Source organism: Bacillus rossius, chromosome 1, assembly GCF_032445375.1.
Source record: "Bacillus rossius redtenbacheri isolate Brsri chromosome 1, Brsri_v3, whole genome shotgun sequence".
Classification (NCBI taxonomy): domain Eukaryota; kingdom Metazoa; phylum Arthropoda; class Insecta; order Phasmatodea; family Bacillidae; genus Bacillus; species Bacillus rossius.
The window spans coordinates 221,512,935-221,529,662 of NC_086330.1; the positions used below are offsets into that span (position 1 = coordinate 221,512,935).

A 16,728-nucleotide genomic window follows, 5' to 3' on the forward strand; every position below is an offset into this window, starting at 1 on the left:
GAAGGGGGGTGGCATGGTACAAAGGTTCGAGGAGGGGATTGGCTGTAAAAATACGTGGTAGAAGCTACGAAGGTAACGCTTTCTTGCCGAACTGAAGCGAACATGGCCGAAGCAGATGGTGGAATTCTTCCGCCGACTGCTTCGGCTATGTCCGCTACAGTTAGGCACGGCAGGTGGGGAGGTGGCGTTTGAGGAATGATTGACGTGCCAGTTTCTTGGTACACGTACCAGTTAACAGAGTTTCTGATCACGTATGAAGATAATTTCTTTTGTGTTGGTACGAAAAATACCGCGATTTAATTTTTACTATTCTAGTACATTTTTATGGGGTTATTCTCTTTATTTTAAGTACTTACTTTGCCATGTGTTGTCTGTTTATATATTTTGTACCAGATATCGATGATACTACACTCCCACTTAGTATATAAGTAATGTAGAGTAGGTATTTTACTATCAGAATAATGTTAGTCAAACATTTTTCAAAAATAATCTATAACTTAAAAAAAATGTCAATTTTTCTACTTGTGCAATAGTCAATGTTCAGTTAAGAAAACTTCTTAAATAGCACCCTTTTGTACCTTGAAATCCATATTTTCCCGGGGGAGGGCCCCCCCACCACCCCTATGTTTTGGGGTGAACAGAGTTGTTGCTTCCCCTCATGTAAACCTCACGCCTCGCCACTGGTAGTAACCCAAAACACCCTTCATATTTTTTGGGCGCGGAAAATTAAGTATAGGAGCAACCTTATCAGGATCCATCAACAGTTCTCCAGAAGAAATCAAATAACCCAAAACTTTAACATGTATTTTACCCAGGGAAATCTTATTCGGGTTGACAGTAAGACCTGCCAATTGAAGTCTGTCAAAATCCTGTCGAACATGATCCAGGTGCTCATCCCAGGAATTACTATAAATAATAATGATATCTATATAGTTGAACACAAACTGAAATTTGATGTCACCCAGTATATGTTCCAGCACTCGAGACAATGCCTGTGACCCAAATGAGGAACCCATAGGTACCCTATTATACTCAAAATGACCCCATGGGGTGGAAAAGACCACATATTTCCTACACTCAGGATGTATTAGCACCTAATGGAAACTAGACTTCAGGTCCACAATAGTGAAATTCTGGGCACAACTAAGATGCTGCAAAGCACTCTCAACCATCGGCATGGGAAATGGGTCAAATACTATGAGGTCATTAACCTGATTGACAATAAACGAGATCAGCCTTGCACTTTTCTCTCACCCGCGGAGGACAAGCATAGTCCAACACGGACTTCGCAAAGTCATCAAATTTACCGTGCACCCTAATGAAATCACACAATAACTGTAGAAAATAATCAGTACACTTCGTAAGAAGCGAGTGGACAAAATCTGCTTCGCTCACTAACATGAGTTCACACAATTTTCTGGCAGCAATCATAAAATCCAAGACCGCATGAGGCTCCCCAGATGACAACTTTGGCAACCCCTGCAGGGATTTTAGAAATAACTTTTGACTGAAGAAAGGAGGAACGCTTGGACTCACAGATGTTGCTTCCTGCGAAGGCGGTACGGACAGCTCCGCGTGGAGAAACTGAACCGCCTTTCGCCTTAGATCTTGCACCGTATTGCGCTCCTCGCTAGCCACGCCCACGTCAGATAAAAAAGGCTAGCAACTCAACCTTGCTGACTGTGTAGACCCAACAAATGGACATGGTCACTGTTAAACTCGTGTTCACATGAAACAAAGACAAACAAAGAATTAGACACACAAGCCAGCAGATTTGCGCAGAATTTGTACCAACCTCGGGGAAGTACAAGTATTTACCAATTAATTTAATAGAAACCTGCAATAGAACATTATCATTAGCAAGGTGCCTAATGAAGGACATGTGAACTCTTACAAAATTAATACCTTCCAAAGGATTTACACAATTTCTTTCAACAAATGTATTTGTTCAAAACAAGTAACATGCAACTATGAAACTGACAGCGAAAAATCGGAAGTAAGCACATAAAGGTACAAAGTTTAAGAAAATAACGACCGAAAACAATTAAGGCGTAACTGCAAAAGAACTCGTGAGTACAGTAGCAATAGCAATGACTATTCTTTAAATCATGCAGATGCAATATACTGAACAATTCATACAATACAATAAAGTTTGCTGCATATCATGATCAAACAATTAAAGCTTAAGGGGCCCGCCTACCTGGGCACACATACGGTGAGCAGAGCTTCAGGAAAAACAACGCGATTTCAAAACTACTCAAGATATCCGAGTGGGGCCTATTTACGAATAGAATTTAAGAGTTCGTTGAGGGCTGAAAAGTACTTTTAATTTCGGATTAAGTTTTTAAACTGTATTTTTAGAAGCATTAAAATTCCTAAAACGCGTGTTTCCAGAGTAATTTTTAGGCATAAAACAATCAGTACAGATTCTTGAAAGCACTTAAGGGGCTTGCATAACACCTTTATCTTCATTTATCCGCCATATAATGTTACGGTCACCGCTCAAATTTCACAGTTATCCTGTGCCGACGAGAAGACTGCGCGCCAGTTCAGAGACTTGCGCTTAGAGGCTATACCGCGCTGGAAGCACTAACGAGCGTCGCACTTATCATCCCACCTCACTAACACACATACACCCCTGACGAGGCGGGCCCCTTAACAGCACTAAATAAAAGTCGTGAGTACAGTCCAAATAGCAATGACTAACCTTTTTGAGCCGTAAATTGCTAAAGATTCATACATACGATCGCAACTATGCAAGAGCGATATCAAGAGCAATTAATACACTGGACAAGATTTATACCAAAAGGGAGAAGCCTGATACAATTACCGCATCTGACAAAGGTTACAACAAACTTTGCACATGACGACCTAACCTCACCTAACCATGTCATGGATTCACGAACCTTCGTAAGTACATACATAATACTCTACTCCGTGCAGTACAAACTGCAATACGATAAATCAATTAAATTACTTACACTACATATTTTACGACCCCGCGGCATCGGTAAATGCTACACATACACAGTTACATTAAAGCATTGAACTCCTTGTAACGTTTATTTTAACTCCTTTTACATAGAGAGTGCCATGCACCGACCACTCGTGAACATTAAAGTTGATCTAAAAAATTGATAATACTGGGCAAAGCCCAAAGGAAACACAGTCAATCAAAACGACTGTGCTACATTATTGCACACAAATGATTCCTACCCGTTATAAGTAATGATAAGTCAAACAAAATTTCCAAAGGCAATCCGAAAACCAATTTAGAAAAAGGCTAACCTAAAGTTAATCTCATACCTTAACCTTCGTGCTGCCCACACACGTCAGACACGGAGAACTACCTGCTAACCAATTAATTACATGTTGCCTTGTTCGAACTTGAAATAATAAGAACGTCAGACAGCCGTTGCAATTACCAGGGCGACCGGACGCTAGAGCGCATGCACAGAGAGAAGACCGGAGTAGGGGAAAAGGAGGGGAGGTAGTACAGACCACCAGAGGAAGGAGGGAAGATTCTTGTTTAGCGATGATGTCACACTCATAAATGTCTTCTTGCTGCCGGCACAAACAAGAAGATAGGAAGGCTCTGATTAGCCCACCAAAGGCATATTTCCTAAATAATGATGTAAATAAATCTACAACTTTGAAAAATTATTAAATTAAGTAAAGCCTGTTGTCCTTTGTCAATTTTAAGCAAGCATTACTTACGCTTGTGTTTTTGGTGTTTCGAGAGAGACAGGATGGTCTTGAGCGTGCTGGCAAATGGAAACTGCTGGTGTCCGTTATAAAATCTGAGCAAGGGGAACTTGTGATTTAGTTTTTGTTATGGTTTCATTGAGTAAGACACTGCATCATGATTTGCTAGCTGGTAAATGGAAGGTTCTGGTGTCCCTTGCAAACTGTGAGGCTGTTTTCGCTTTTGCTGTTGTTTGTTGCATTAGGTCTCAACAAAAATATGAAGTAGCTGTCACACGTAAACATATAGTTGTACTTGCAAGCTGTCAGAAAGCAACATTGAGGGTCTTGTTGTTGCATTGAGAGAATTATATGCCAGATGGGAACTTTTAGCAAGAAGAACTGAGACTTTTGGTGGTGTTGTTGCAGTGAAACTGAGCCTTGAGGGCTACTCTCCCCACAACCTCCGCTACCTGCAGTTCGGAGACACTCGGCAAGACGAGACAGAGGATGCTGCTCGTTTCCAAGCATGGAAGACATGTCTTGGTTAGTTTGGCACTGCTTGAGTCAACAGCTGCTCAATTATTTTGTATATTATGCAAGAAATCGTTAATTATTTTTCTACCTATTAAATTGTTTACTATTATTAATTAATAAAATTATATATTAAAACTAAAGAGCTTGTTCGATGAAATATTGTTTATTTCTATAGTATTAATGGTATAAGAATTATTTTATTTCTGGCTAAATTGTAGTAGATCTGATAAGTAGATAGTATTCAGTCCTACTACAGGAGTGAACTAAGATGCGAGGTAACAGGCCCGTCATCTTGGGTTATGACATCACAACTGCCATCTTGGATGACATCGTGAACTTTGATCTTGATATTGACCACCGATTTGGATGACCTTGACTTCAACCACCACTTTAGACTTCTCAATTTTGGATTCTAGAACTGCACGCCATTATGTATTCTGCCTTCTTGATTTCTAGATCAATCCTCCATCTTTAATTAAATATTTTTCGCCATGTTTTATGACGTCATGTGCACTATCTTAAAAATTTTGATTACATCCAAAAAATTTTGAAAATAAAAATTATATAAAATATTTTTAAAAATTAATAAAAACGCACGTCATCGAGTCTGGAGTTCTCGTTTCAAACCCGTTGAGGGCAAAATCCAATAATCCTTCCCCTATGGTGTTCACAAGCAGACCTTTCCCCCAACAAATAATAACAAGATACATACATTGATACAGCCACAATGATGTTATGGTTGTCTTCTTGGATCCTTCATCTTGGCTTGTCGTCTGCTAAAGTTAGCTGTTGCCATATTGGTTTACTTTTGCCTACTTAAGGGCAGCAGTTTTAATCACCAGATCATAGAATCTACAATATTCTCAACCATTTTGGTCTCCATATTGGAAATGTTATTAGTAACCAAAAAATGGGAAATTATTAAAAAAATTATTAAAAAATTACTTAGCAAAATATTGATTGTTTCAATCATTCGTTGATTAAAAAATTATTATTAAGGTTTCAAAATATTTATAATTTATTTTCTCATATATCACCTCAATTTAAATTAGTACAATAAAAGTCTAGGTTCGAAGTGTAAGAAACTTAACACATTATTTACAAATATTTTTTATTATATAAATTCTACTTCACTTTATCTAAACATATACATGTAAAAACAATGTTATTTTTTAGAGTATGTTTCAATAACATAAGCATAAGCATAGCCTCCTCCGGTTAACTTATAACTCTAGATTTAATTATGTGTAGTTCAAAACACCGTATACCTTTGAGACCCGTTTTGCAAGATAACCAGCGAAATTCTTAAAGTTCATTTTATACACATAAATCTAATGCTTAAGTTTTGTAACCTGTGGTCTCACACATCGGAAGTTTGTTATTTAACAGAATTGTGAAGCTTAGCTTTCATTTGTCAAAAGCAACAAATCAAAATGGTGGTTTCTGTCTTGTTTAGTTACACGAATTGGACCTGCTTATTATTCTATTTTAGTTTATACATATTAACTGACAATACGATATATTTTTTTTCAAATGTTTTATCTGATATTTTGGTAGTGGATAGTCCAGACCACCAAAGTATAATACCTCTCATCGACACTGTTCGGATAACTTTCTTCGACAGTTCTAGCTAAAATACACCATTTAAAACAAATCTGACTATTGAAGTTTTGGCAATTTTCATCTTCACTTTTGTTGATGATCGACTCACGTAAAGTTTATATCTGATGGTATTCAGTGTAACTATCAGGTTTTTTGTATCCGTTTCCATATCTTGTGATTACTCAGGCTTTTATAATGTAAAAATACTTTATTGCATTTGTCACACTTACATGAAGCAACTATGATGTGCACATTTTTTACTACACTTGTCGCACCGATACAGTGTTCTTTTTACACAATTCGTGCCTACACAGCTTTCATGGCGACGAGAACTTTATGTTGTAATGAAAGGCATTCCACAGTATTTACACAGCTGATCTGGATATTTCAAGGGTGATGTCGTCTGAGTTGGCACTGTAATTGACAATTGTGTCACAATTTATGAAGACACTGCAGACATTAAAGTCTCTTCAGCTGACGAATTGACATCCATCTAGGTTTCCTCTCGAAACCGCACCCGTTGAAGTCACTGTAGCCATTGATAGTGATCCAGTGACCAAGATCTCCGTGGCCGTCTGTGACTCTCATGGTGATGGTACACCATTCATAAAGTTTGGCAATGATGATTCTCTAACTTCCTGTACATGTAGGTACACGACAGCTGATCTGCACTACACCTTAGCTAGAGGTGGACTGAGGGCCTTAATGTCTTGTTTCCACTAATATGCTCACAGTCACTTATATATTATGTAATACAAAACAACGACTATTTTGTAAATTATTGGTTTGAATAAATGTGTTTTTAAGAGGGTTATTTACTGGTACCCTAAAACTTTATAAGTAAAACACATAGTCAACATTTTTTAAAATTATCAATTAAAATATACAACTTTCACATACATATTAGGTTAAGGCATTAATCATTTAAGAAAGCAGTGTAATTAATAGAAACTGCACGGACTGACTCTTAAAATCTATCTACTGCCTCGTCGAATATGGTTACTGCTTCATCGACTTCGGTCACTTGTTCTTTGGTCTCGGGCACAGAAACACATGTATTCGACTGGTCTTCTTCAGCATTGATCTCGGTGATGATCAGTTAGACATGGGTGACGATGTCTACTACCACAGTTGCGGAATGATTGACTCGGCGCTTGTTGGTTCGCTACAGGCTTCAGGTGCATCTTCTTGGAACTCAGAAATAGTGTCAAAGTAACGACGAGACGTATTTTCCCCTTTGTCACGTGGATGTCTATGCAGATGCATTGTGGGTCGTAATGGGTTGCAACACGTCTTGTCCGATACAGTTTGGTGTTTCACTTGCAGATGAAACGACTACTCTTTCGATGCTGGCTGGGGGGAATCGTATGTGATGTGGTCTCCCGAGATAGACGACACAGTTTACAGGATCACAGTAATGTAGCAACCTCTGAGTCGGTTCGTAGGACAGAGGAAAGTACGAAAACCGCCACTGCTGAATGCCTCATCGCAGAGTTCCTTATATGCGCGTAGATATATGGTATCCCAGTACCTGTACTCGAAACTGCTGAAGCTAGGTCTTACACTGACGTACACATTGACAGGATGGAACAAAAACATTTTGTTACAGGTTGCACGACAACTGAAGATACAAACTGTTGCCCACATTTATATATACCAAAACTGCAAGTTCAGACAACCATTTTCACAATATTTGGAAATTGCTCCAGGCACAGGTACATTCGCATCCAGTCTTTTCGAAAATGTGATGTTGCTCCCCATACATCGTGCTAACCTTCACCGGAGAAAGACAGCCATAGTCAGTCAAAAATTAGACGATTTAAGTGGCCATCTTGCACAACTTGTTCAGTCATTTCTTCTGCTCAAGCCCAGGAACCTACATGATGCCTTGTCGATTATCCAGTTGGAAAATCTTCAAGTGTGGTTTTTATTTGATGAAATGACATTTTTTCGTAGTCTCACTCCAGGCAGTGGAATATTACCTCAACCGATAGTTAGTCCAGTTTCCTTTTTCGTCCCATAGTTTCAAAGTATTAGGATGCTGTAAGTTGCGGGATCGAGTACTGCCGTCGTCTTCTTAGGAGACGGAAATCACCTTGAGCATGAAACATTTTTGTCTATGGAAACCTAGCAGATTAAAGTAAATCTTTAAGCTGGCAATGCTTGCTCATAACTAAACTAAATTCCAACACACATTAGTGATCAAGTCATAATTTTCACAATATTGTCTCCACAATTGTACATTGAAAGTCGATCGTAAAATTTCAGGCAAAAACCATAAGTTTTAGGAGGAATATTTCCTCCCATTGATATCTCGATCCTAAAATCGATGATGTTTAATACATTTTATCACTCTGTTAGGAAACAATAATCACCATCCTCAGAGCTTTGTTCTTGAAATTGTCTAGGCTTATTATTATTGGTGACTGTCTGCAACTATAGTATGCTTGCTGGAAGTTGCCGCAAATTTTATATGCGAGAAGAAAACTACCATTATGAAAGTCCATGTTCATGTCCATGTATGGGTTGATTTCACTGTTTAAAAATATTTTTACATTATGTAATTTTTGTTACCCAACACTGGGTGGCTCATTCCTGCATTGAACTGTCTTCCAGTCTGAACCCAAACGATGATGTATTTTTAGGTTTCTCAGTAGCGAAGATGGACTTTTCTATAAGGTTGATACATTAGCTTTGAGACAAACCAGAATACATTTCCAGGTTCCAGAATCTGATAAGTACATCGATGTCCTTACCATTTTCTAAATTTTTCAGCTTTTGATACTTTCGATTGTGCATGCTTCGGTGTGAAACAGCATCCACTCGATAGACTGAAGTGGAAATGAAACATCCTACGGATTTTCTGTAGAGTGAATAATTTATTAATGTGTGTATAGACTGGAATCAGTATGAACCCTTGTTTTAAATAAATGATTATGTGCTTGTAGTCTTCCGCGAATCCGAGAAGCATGTCCAGTGGAACACATCTTGGAACTTTCATTCGGTATAAACTGGTAGTTTGTACTCATTCTCTAAGCTTTATCCATTCATGTTTGCAGCAAATAGTTTATTCAGCCTGAGTTAAAGGAATTTTTCATTGCAGATGTTACGCCCACATCTCTCGTCTGGTCTACATCGACACCATTAAAATGCGATCGATTAGGGGACGAATACCATTGCAAGATATTTCGTCTTAGCCAGGTGACCTCCATCTGCCTCTCTTAGTGTGCTTCATATACTTAAAAATGATTTTTAAGTGTAGTATATAATAGTATTTCCTGCTACTGGTTCATGGTTCAGGAGCGGAGAGGGTCCACCATTTTGGATTTTGATATCATGGCGGCCATCTGGATGACCTTGGCAGTGACCTTTGATCTTGACCTTGGAAGTTATTTTGGGTGACATGTCTGCCATCTTGGGTTTCACAATATTGAATTCTAGAACATTCCCGCATCTTGAATCATGACATCATGCCCGGCCACTCTTTTAAGTTGCACATTTTGTTATGGTGACATCTCGTTCTTGACTCCAGCTGCCATCTTGGATTTCACTATTTTGTAGTCAAGAACATACTGCCATTTGGTTTTCGATAATGTTATATCATTTTGGACTCTTCCATTTTAAATTATAGCATCACATCAGACATATTGAATGGTAATGTCAAATCTGCCATATCGGATTTTTATGTCAAGGAAACCATCTTGATTGACATTGACATTGACTTTGACATTGATTTAGCCCTGAATTTGGACCTATCTTGAATCCTGACCACGGTTGCTATCTTGGATTCAGCAATTTTAGTTTTTAGATCTTTCAGTCATTTTGAATTCCACCATCTGGTTTTAGTTTGCTGGAGGCTACCATCTTCTATTATTTTACAGCCGCCATCTTGTTTTTTCTGGCAATCACCATCTCGGATGATCTTTGTTTTTGCTGTGTGTTTCTAGAGTGCACCAGCATCATGTTTTCTTATGCACGTAAGGTTGATGTTCCATTACCAACCACCATTGTTATGAGACTTATAGAGAAATTAAATTAATTTTTTTATACAAATCCATTGGATGCGAGGTGATTCGAACCATGATAGCTCCGACCACAAGGACTTAGTCGATTTATTGCTCGAAATTTCTTTAAAATAAGCTTTGACCAAAGTAAGGCATATCTTCTAGTGTCTCTAAACCACAAAGCCTTCTTCGTCAAAACTTGTCAATTCTTCAAACAAATATAACCTATTTCAAGCAGACAAGACAAGAGTCTCCGAACTGCCAGACCTACAGTATAGTTATAATCTATTATAAGCAAATATACCAACTTACTAAGCAAGTTGTATGCGTACTTTAGGACCAAGAATCCCTGAAAAGATTTTTATGCTTACTACAAGACTAAGAGGATTTGAGCTATTTAATTGTTCTGTCCCGACTACAATTTTGCAACGCACATATAACGAAAAAGTCACACTTTTGACAAAAAGGAGACACCGTTGGACACATTTCCATCATCTATGACACACATTCGACCAAAATGACACACATTTAACACACTGTCAACAAAAGTAACATACATTTTAACACACATTTGACAAAAAATATACATACATTTGACACACAGTCAACTAAAAAGACACACATTAAGCACACTTTCAAGATAAAGGAACGCACAGTTGAACACACTTTCGTCATCAGGAAACACATTCGACAAAACGGACATACATTCAAAAATAGGACATACATAGGACAAACATTCAATAAATGAAGGAAAAACATTGGGCACACATTCGACTAAAATGACCCATTGGACACACATTCGACAAAAAAGGCACACATTGGAAACTGCGGTGGTCCCTGCTCTCACCACAATCCCTATACCCGTCTAGGGGTTGTGGCTATTATTTGCGGCATGCAAAATATATATTTTATTCCAAGTAACTAAATAAACCTAAAGCCACCTTATACATTAGACTTACCCTTAGCACAACAGGGATGTGAGCAAACCTACATATTATATTCATAAATTATCAAGAGCAGCCGAGCTAAACAAATTAAGTAGTAATTATTCATACTAGATGCATTTAAAGCCTTTTTAAACATTCATAAACATGGGAAGTATAAATCTTATATTTATACTGATAAATATATAAAAAAAAAAGATGGTTGCACATGAATATGCTTAAACTATCACTTAAAACTAAAGACATTTAAAATTTAAATTGAGCAATTGCACTACCTCCGTCTTCTTTTCACAAATTTTCGCATGATACAGCATGGGCCTAAAAACGTACTGGTTAATAGATACTTAAGAAACAAAATTAAATCATAGGCGCAACCTCGGAGGTGAGCATTATAAATCTAATATTTACACTGAAAATCAATTTGGGCGTATTGGTGAATCGATTTAGGGAAGATTAAAAAATAACCCCGGGAATTTGATTACTGATCGGTTCTTGCTTTAATATATCCTTTGTTTCTCTCTTTTTTGAGAAAGCAGTAGTGATGTTTTTTTGGTTAACATTAGTTCAATATATAATATGGCAATGGTGACTTTAAATTTACAGTATCGTTACAGAACAAACATGGAATTACAAGAAGCTATAAATTGGCCGGTCAAACCTCCTTTACCTTTACCTTGTAGTTTTACTTTGGATTTGTTATCTTTAAATTTAACCAATAATTCAGTTGATGAATTTTTGATAATCATTACAATTGCGAGTAGTATCTTAAATTAAAATTAAATTAAATTTTGTGTTCTCTTTTAGTTTTTGTCTCTTCTGTATAAATTATTTCTTGTCACTATGGTAGAAAGTCCATGAATACTTTACATAGAACTTACAATGTAGTATAAACTTCTTATAGTTTTTGTTTTTAACTTATCTGCCTGCGAGCGTGAAGTGGAGGCAGAAGAGACAGCCCTGAAGAGGTAGTAGGTGAAATGGAGACTGCTCCCCGAAAAGTGGAACCTAAAAACAGTACTCAATGCGGGGCTTGTGGTTGCTACCCATCACTGAGACTTCACTGTGAAACAAATGTTCGCACAGTAGTAAAAAATGATTAGGGTAAAAGAGTAGAAGCTAGGGGCAACGAATGACTAGAAAAAGGCTCTAAATAAGCGGAGTTGTAGGTACTATTCACCAGAATGTGGGGAAGTTCGGTGGTATATAATCCATCCGAGAAGCATTCTGCGGGAGCGGAGATATGGAAGCAGTAGGCCAAACTAAGAACTAACAATATGAGTAGAAGAGAAGAAGCAATAACCCTTTTCAATTCGTGACCACATTTCACATAGCATAATTGAAATTCTCTAGTGCAAGAGACGCAGTAGAACGCAGAAGAGCTGGAGAGTGGAGACAGTTTCACATGCGATCCAGAGGGAGTTAACCCGACGAATCCTGGCGATGGCTGGAAGAATCACCTAGTTAAGGTGCCCGGGGAGCTTAAAAAAAGAGGGGGTGTAGAGGAAAGAAATTTTGTGTGGAGCTACAAGACCTAGGGAGGAGTAACTGCTTCCTGAGTGGCCAGTGGCCCCATGTGGTAGGGGTACAAACAAAAAACACGTTCTCATGGTCCTACTAAATGTTTGCGTGGGCACCAATAGATAGTGCTCCAGAATGCAGCAGTCGTGTGTGGAGCATGTAGGAAGGGGCTCTGGGAGAAGTTGCTTCCTAGTGGGAAGATAAATTAAACAAAACTTATTACTACAGAGGGCCCACAGATCGTTAAATAGGGCAGCTTGCATCTGGAGATGCATGGGTGTGATGGAATCACCCGGAAACGGGACTGTATAGAGGCGGAGAGAGAGTAGGTTATCGCTCTCACCACAAGTTCTCAGAGAGACAGCAAAAATCCGAGCGGTTGTGGGGTGTAGGGTGCGGTGGTGTGCGTGCGATGTGCCATGCAGACAGACACACCACATGAGGGGTGCTCCAGAAGCACTAAAACAGGAGCTGTGTGCCTTACCAAAATCGCAGAGCCCAGCCAATACTCTACCGCCATCCGTGACAAAGCATGCTGAGCTCTGCTGTAGCTCCGAGCTGGGCAGTCAGCCGAAGACACGGTGGTTGGGAGAAATTACATGCCGGTTCGTGCAAAGAAGCGAGAGAAAATGGATTCGGACAGCTAGCTCTGCATGGAACCATAGTGCATCGGGCTGAAGCTCTGGGACACTGTCTAACAGGACTGGATAAAATTTAAGTCGAGATGGTACATAAGGAGGAACAATATTAAACCTGACCCTCTAATTACAGTCAAAAATTAATTTATATATATATATACACACACATTAAATTGTGCCAAGAAAGCACTGATTGGTGGCACATACCCTTGCTCAAACACAGAGCTCAGGGTATGTATAATAGAGACAGACATAACTACTCTGGCTACAATTAGATAGACAATAACTATAATCAAGTACAAAAACTTAACATAAACAAATCTTACCCACTGAGGTGGTAAACATATCTTATAAAGTAGTGCCACTTAAAACTACGAACTTAAGTCTAATATTTATATAGATTCTACCATCGATTTGTGTGAAATTAAATCTAGAACATAGGATTTGTGGTTGGATAACATCTTGAAGTTTTGGGCATCTCAAAGTTTAGAAAAATTAATTTATTGAGGAGCAAAGAAAAACACACATATTTAATATTAGGATACATTTTCTTCAAGTGGAAGATGTGAGCTCATGTCACATACTCCCCAGAACTTGGATCTGCTAATGCCACTATGATGGATGCCATAAAGTGCTGGATCTGTAAGGGGCCTATTTAGCAATAATAGAGCTTAGATGACATCTTGTCAACAGCCTTCCTAGTATACAAGATCGCCTTCCCTGTAAGGGTTAGGTGACAATTTCTTATTATACTCATTCCTACTTGTTTCATGAGCAAGATTGAGATTTTTATAGACTTTCTTCCAAATCTCCCGAATGTCTGTTGGATCATCTGGAAAAAAGGTCTTGCAAAGACCGAAGATAGGAGAGAGGGGTGTTTTACCGATAGGTAAACATGAGTTGAAATGGGTTTATTTTATGACCTACATGATAGGCATAATTGAATACCATCTGTAACCACACCAGGTTACTGTTCCAATTGTCTTGTGCATTCGCAAAGTACACTAAAAGTGCAGAACGGATATTCCGTTGATCCTCCCCACATGCGATGGTTTAGGGTAATATAGGGATGTGATGACATGCTGGATACTGTGGAAAAAACACATGTTTTTGAATAGTTTGGATGTTAACTGCGATATGTTATTGGAGACGATAATGCCTGGTAGGCCAACATGATTAAAGATTTGGTTCTGCAAAGTAGAAATGGTGGTGGTTGCTGTAGCTTTTCTTAAAGGAATAAGCCAGATTGTAAAATGCATCAATGTATACTAGAAGCATAATGGGACCACATTTGTATTGAGAGAATAATCCTACGAATTCGATGATAATTTTCTGCATAGGTCGCTCAGCTACTTTATAAGACATATGCATATACATATTCCTAGTTCCATAGGGGTTTAGCCCACCCCCCTAGTTTTTCTTTGTTAAGCCTGCTTTCTTAGGCCAAAGCCCCTTCTGTCTCAGGGCCCCCACGAGCATGGATACATAACACGCCTTATACACAATCAGGAAAGGTGTTAGAGGTCCGGGTATGACCAGAGGCTGAGGCTACCCATCCCAGCTTGGTCAGCAACTGGCCCCCTGCCACTTTAAGCTAACCAGATAGTTGGCTGTGTCGTTAGCCATATAGACTTTATCAGCATTGCCAGTTCCTACCCCGATCTACCACATCACACTGACACCCCTCAATCACCCTGTGAACCCGTGGTCTGGTGGAGGCCTAATCAACCTCTCCTACCTCTCCAGGCTAGTAACTGGAGCAATGTCATCGCTAACCATATCGACTTATCAGAGGGGTAGGGAAGCCTTAGAGTCTGCTCCAAGTGATCGAAGCACCACCACCACCTACCCAAACAGATCCAGGGCCTTAGAGAAAACCTCAATGGGGATCTTTTTACTTTCACAGATCCTTCTAATACTACTACCAACTTCAGTGTCTGTATTGGGCATAGACTGTTCGCATACAGCTAGCCATCCAGCCATTTTTCGAAGCCACTCCACTGGTTCTACCTCGTCTACTTAAATGATTCTCCGACCCACTGTACCTCCACACTGTGGGCTTACAACCGATTAAGACCTGGACGTGCCTGGACTTCCCCGTTGGCGACCACAAAAGCCTTGGCTAGAACTAACTGTTTAGGCTGTATCAGGAAGATGGAGGGCCTCAGAGTTGCCTCGGTACCTCCTCCGACCGCTGGGCAGAGCTCAGTTAGTTTACAGCCCTTTAGACCCGGGTGATCCTGACCACATCGATGGTATTCTCAGTCTTTACCATTACCACGGGCCTTGTCCTCATTCATTATAAGAGGCCTTTGGGACCCAGACACAGTAGCTGGCAGCCAAAACCTTTCAGAAAGGTTTCAGTCACATCTGCTGATGCTCGCAGATTCAGATCACTCACAATTTCTGGTCCCAGCAAGGCAATTGAGGATGTCTCTTCAGAAGACATGAATCCAAACTAGTTATTTCGGGCAAGTTTTCGGAGAGCTTAAACAGCTTACCACTTTCAGCAATGTCATGGTGCATGCCATCACAAATGAAATGAAATTGTATGTATGCCTTCAATTGTTTATATGCCTAAATGGGAACCTAGGGGTGATGAATGGTAATATTGGAAAGTCATATCGCTTAAATTTTTAGGTAGAACAGTTTTAAAATATTTTCACTGTTAGGTTCGTCGGTACAAAAGGTCTTTGGAAAACTTATAAAATATTGGGGGTGAACCTACTTTGACTTGATTAATTATACTGGAAATATATTTTTTCAATTGCTGGTGAGACTGAAAGTCTTGAAAAGCCAAAAAAAAATTATGTAAGGAGCACATGGCACAAATTTGGATTGACCTTAGGAAGAGTTTCATAGTTGGGTTTCTCGAACATTCGAGAGAGGGTGTCCGCTGCAATGTTTTGAGAACCTCGTATATGTTGGATGTGAAATTTAAGAGAAGAAATTTTAGCAAACCAACGACCAAGTTTTCCTAACTGTTTTGGATGGGCCCAAACCACACAAGGGCTTGGTGATCTGTTTCCAGAAGAAATTCCCTGTATTCTAACATTTGTCTGAATCTGTCGATGCCAAAACTACTGCGACATTCCAATTCGTTAACTGATGATGATTTTCTTTCCTGATGGGTAAGAGATTTCGAGGTGTGCAGTAACATCAGCAGAGCAGATTCTAAGAACCAAACAGTTTACATTTCGAAAAATTGTACCTGTAATGTAATTTGATGTAACAGCTAAAGTTCTGGCATTTGGCTATGATAATACAATCGACTGAATGCCTGAAATATTTTTAATATTCTGACAATGCAGATTTGGTGCCTCCTAGCAAAGAAAAGCCATTTCCATGTGTGTTTAAATGCCATTGTGTGCGAAGAGCAAGGTCTTATTCAAGAGTACTTTTCCATGGGAATATATGCAAAAGTAGATTGTGTTTACCTGTGTCAGACACACACCAGCATACAGACACATTTGCTACATAACAATGCAGAAATCATTGTTTTGTTTTGCATGAACGAACTTTATTACTACCTCGCCTACAACAATCACATAAACACTGACATGATGTTTCAGGAATTTAAAGACATGAGCTATTTGTATTGTAAAAATTGGCACGGATTACTAGATATTGTCAAGGGCAGGTACAGGCAAAGATTCGATCAGCTTTCGTCAAACATACATTTGGTCATAGAAGTCATGCTCTTAGTACTGAAACCGAAATGCATACGGTTCTTAATGCTTGGAGACTGAAATTCTCAAATACTATTTGCTACTTTTTAAAAAGCAAAAAGTACGAAGAATG

At 39.0% G+C, this 16,728-nt stretch overlaps 1 protein-coding gene across 3 annotated transcripts in view; it reads left to right on the plus strand.

The window, feature by feature from the left end:
* The window catches only part of LOC134527313 (unconventional myosin-IXAa), a 651,966-nt gene that overhangs the window by 295,325 nt on the left and 339,913 nt on the right, over nucleotides 1–16,728 (plus strand). For all 3 annotated transcript variants that reach the window (XM_063359870.1, XM_063359869.1, XM_063359871.1), the window contains exon 7: nucleotides 4,114–4,230. In XM_063359870.1, the coding sequence (XP_063215940.1) occupies nucleotides 4,114–4,230 (117 nt within the window). The remainder of the gene's footprint in view (nucleotides 1–4,113; nucleotides 4,231–16,728) is intronic.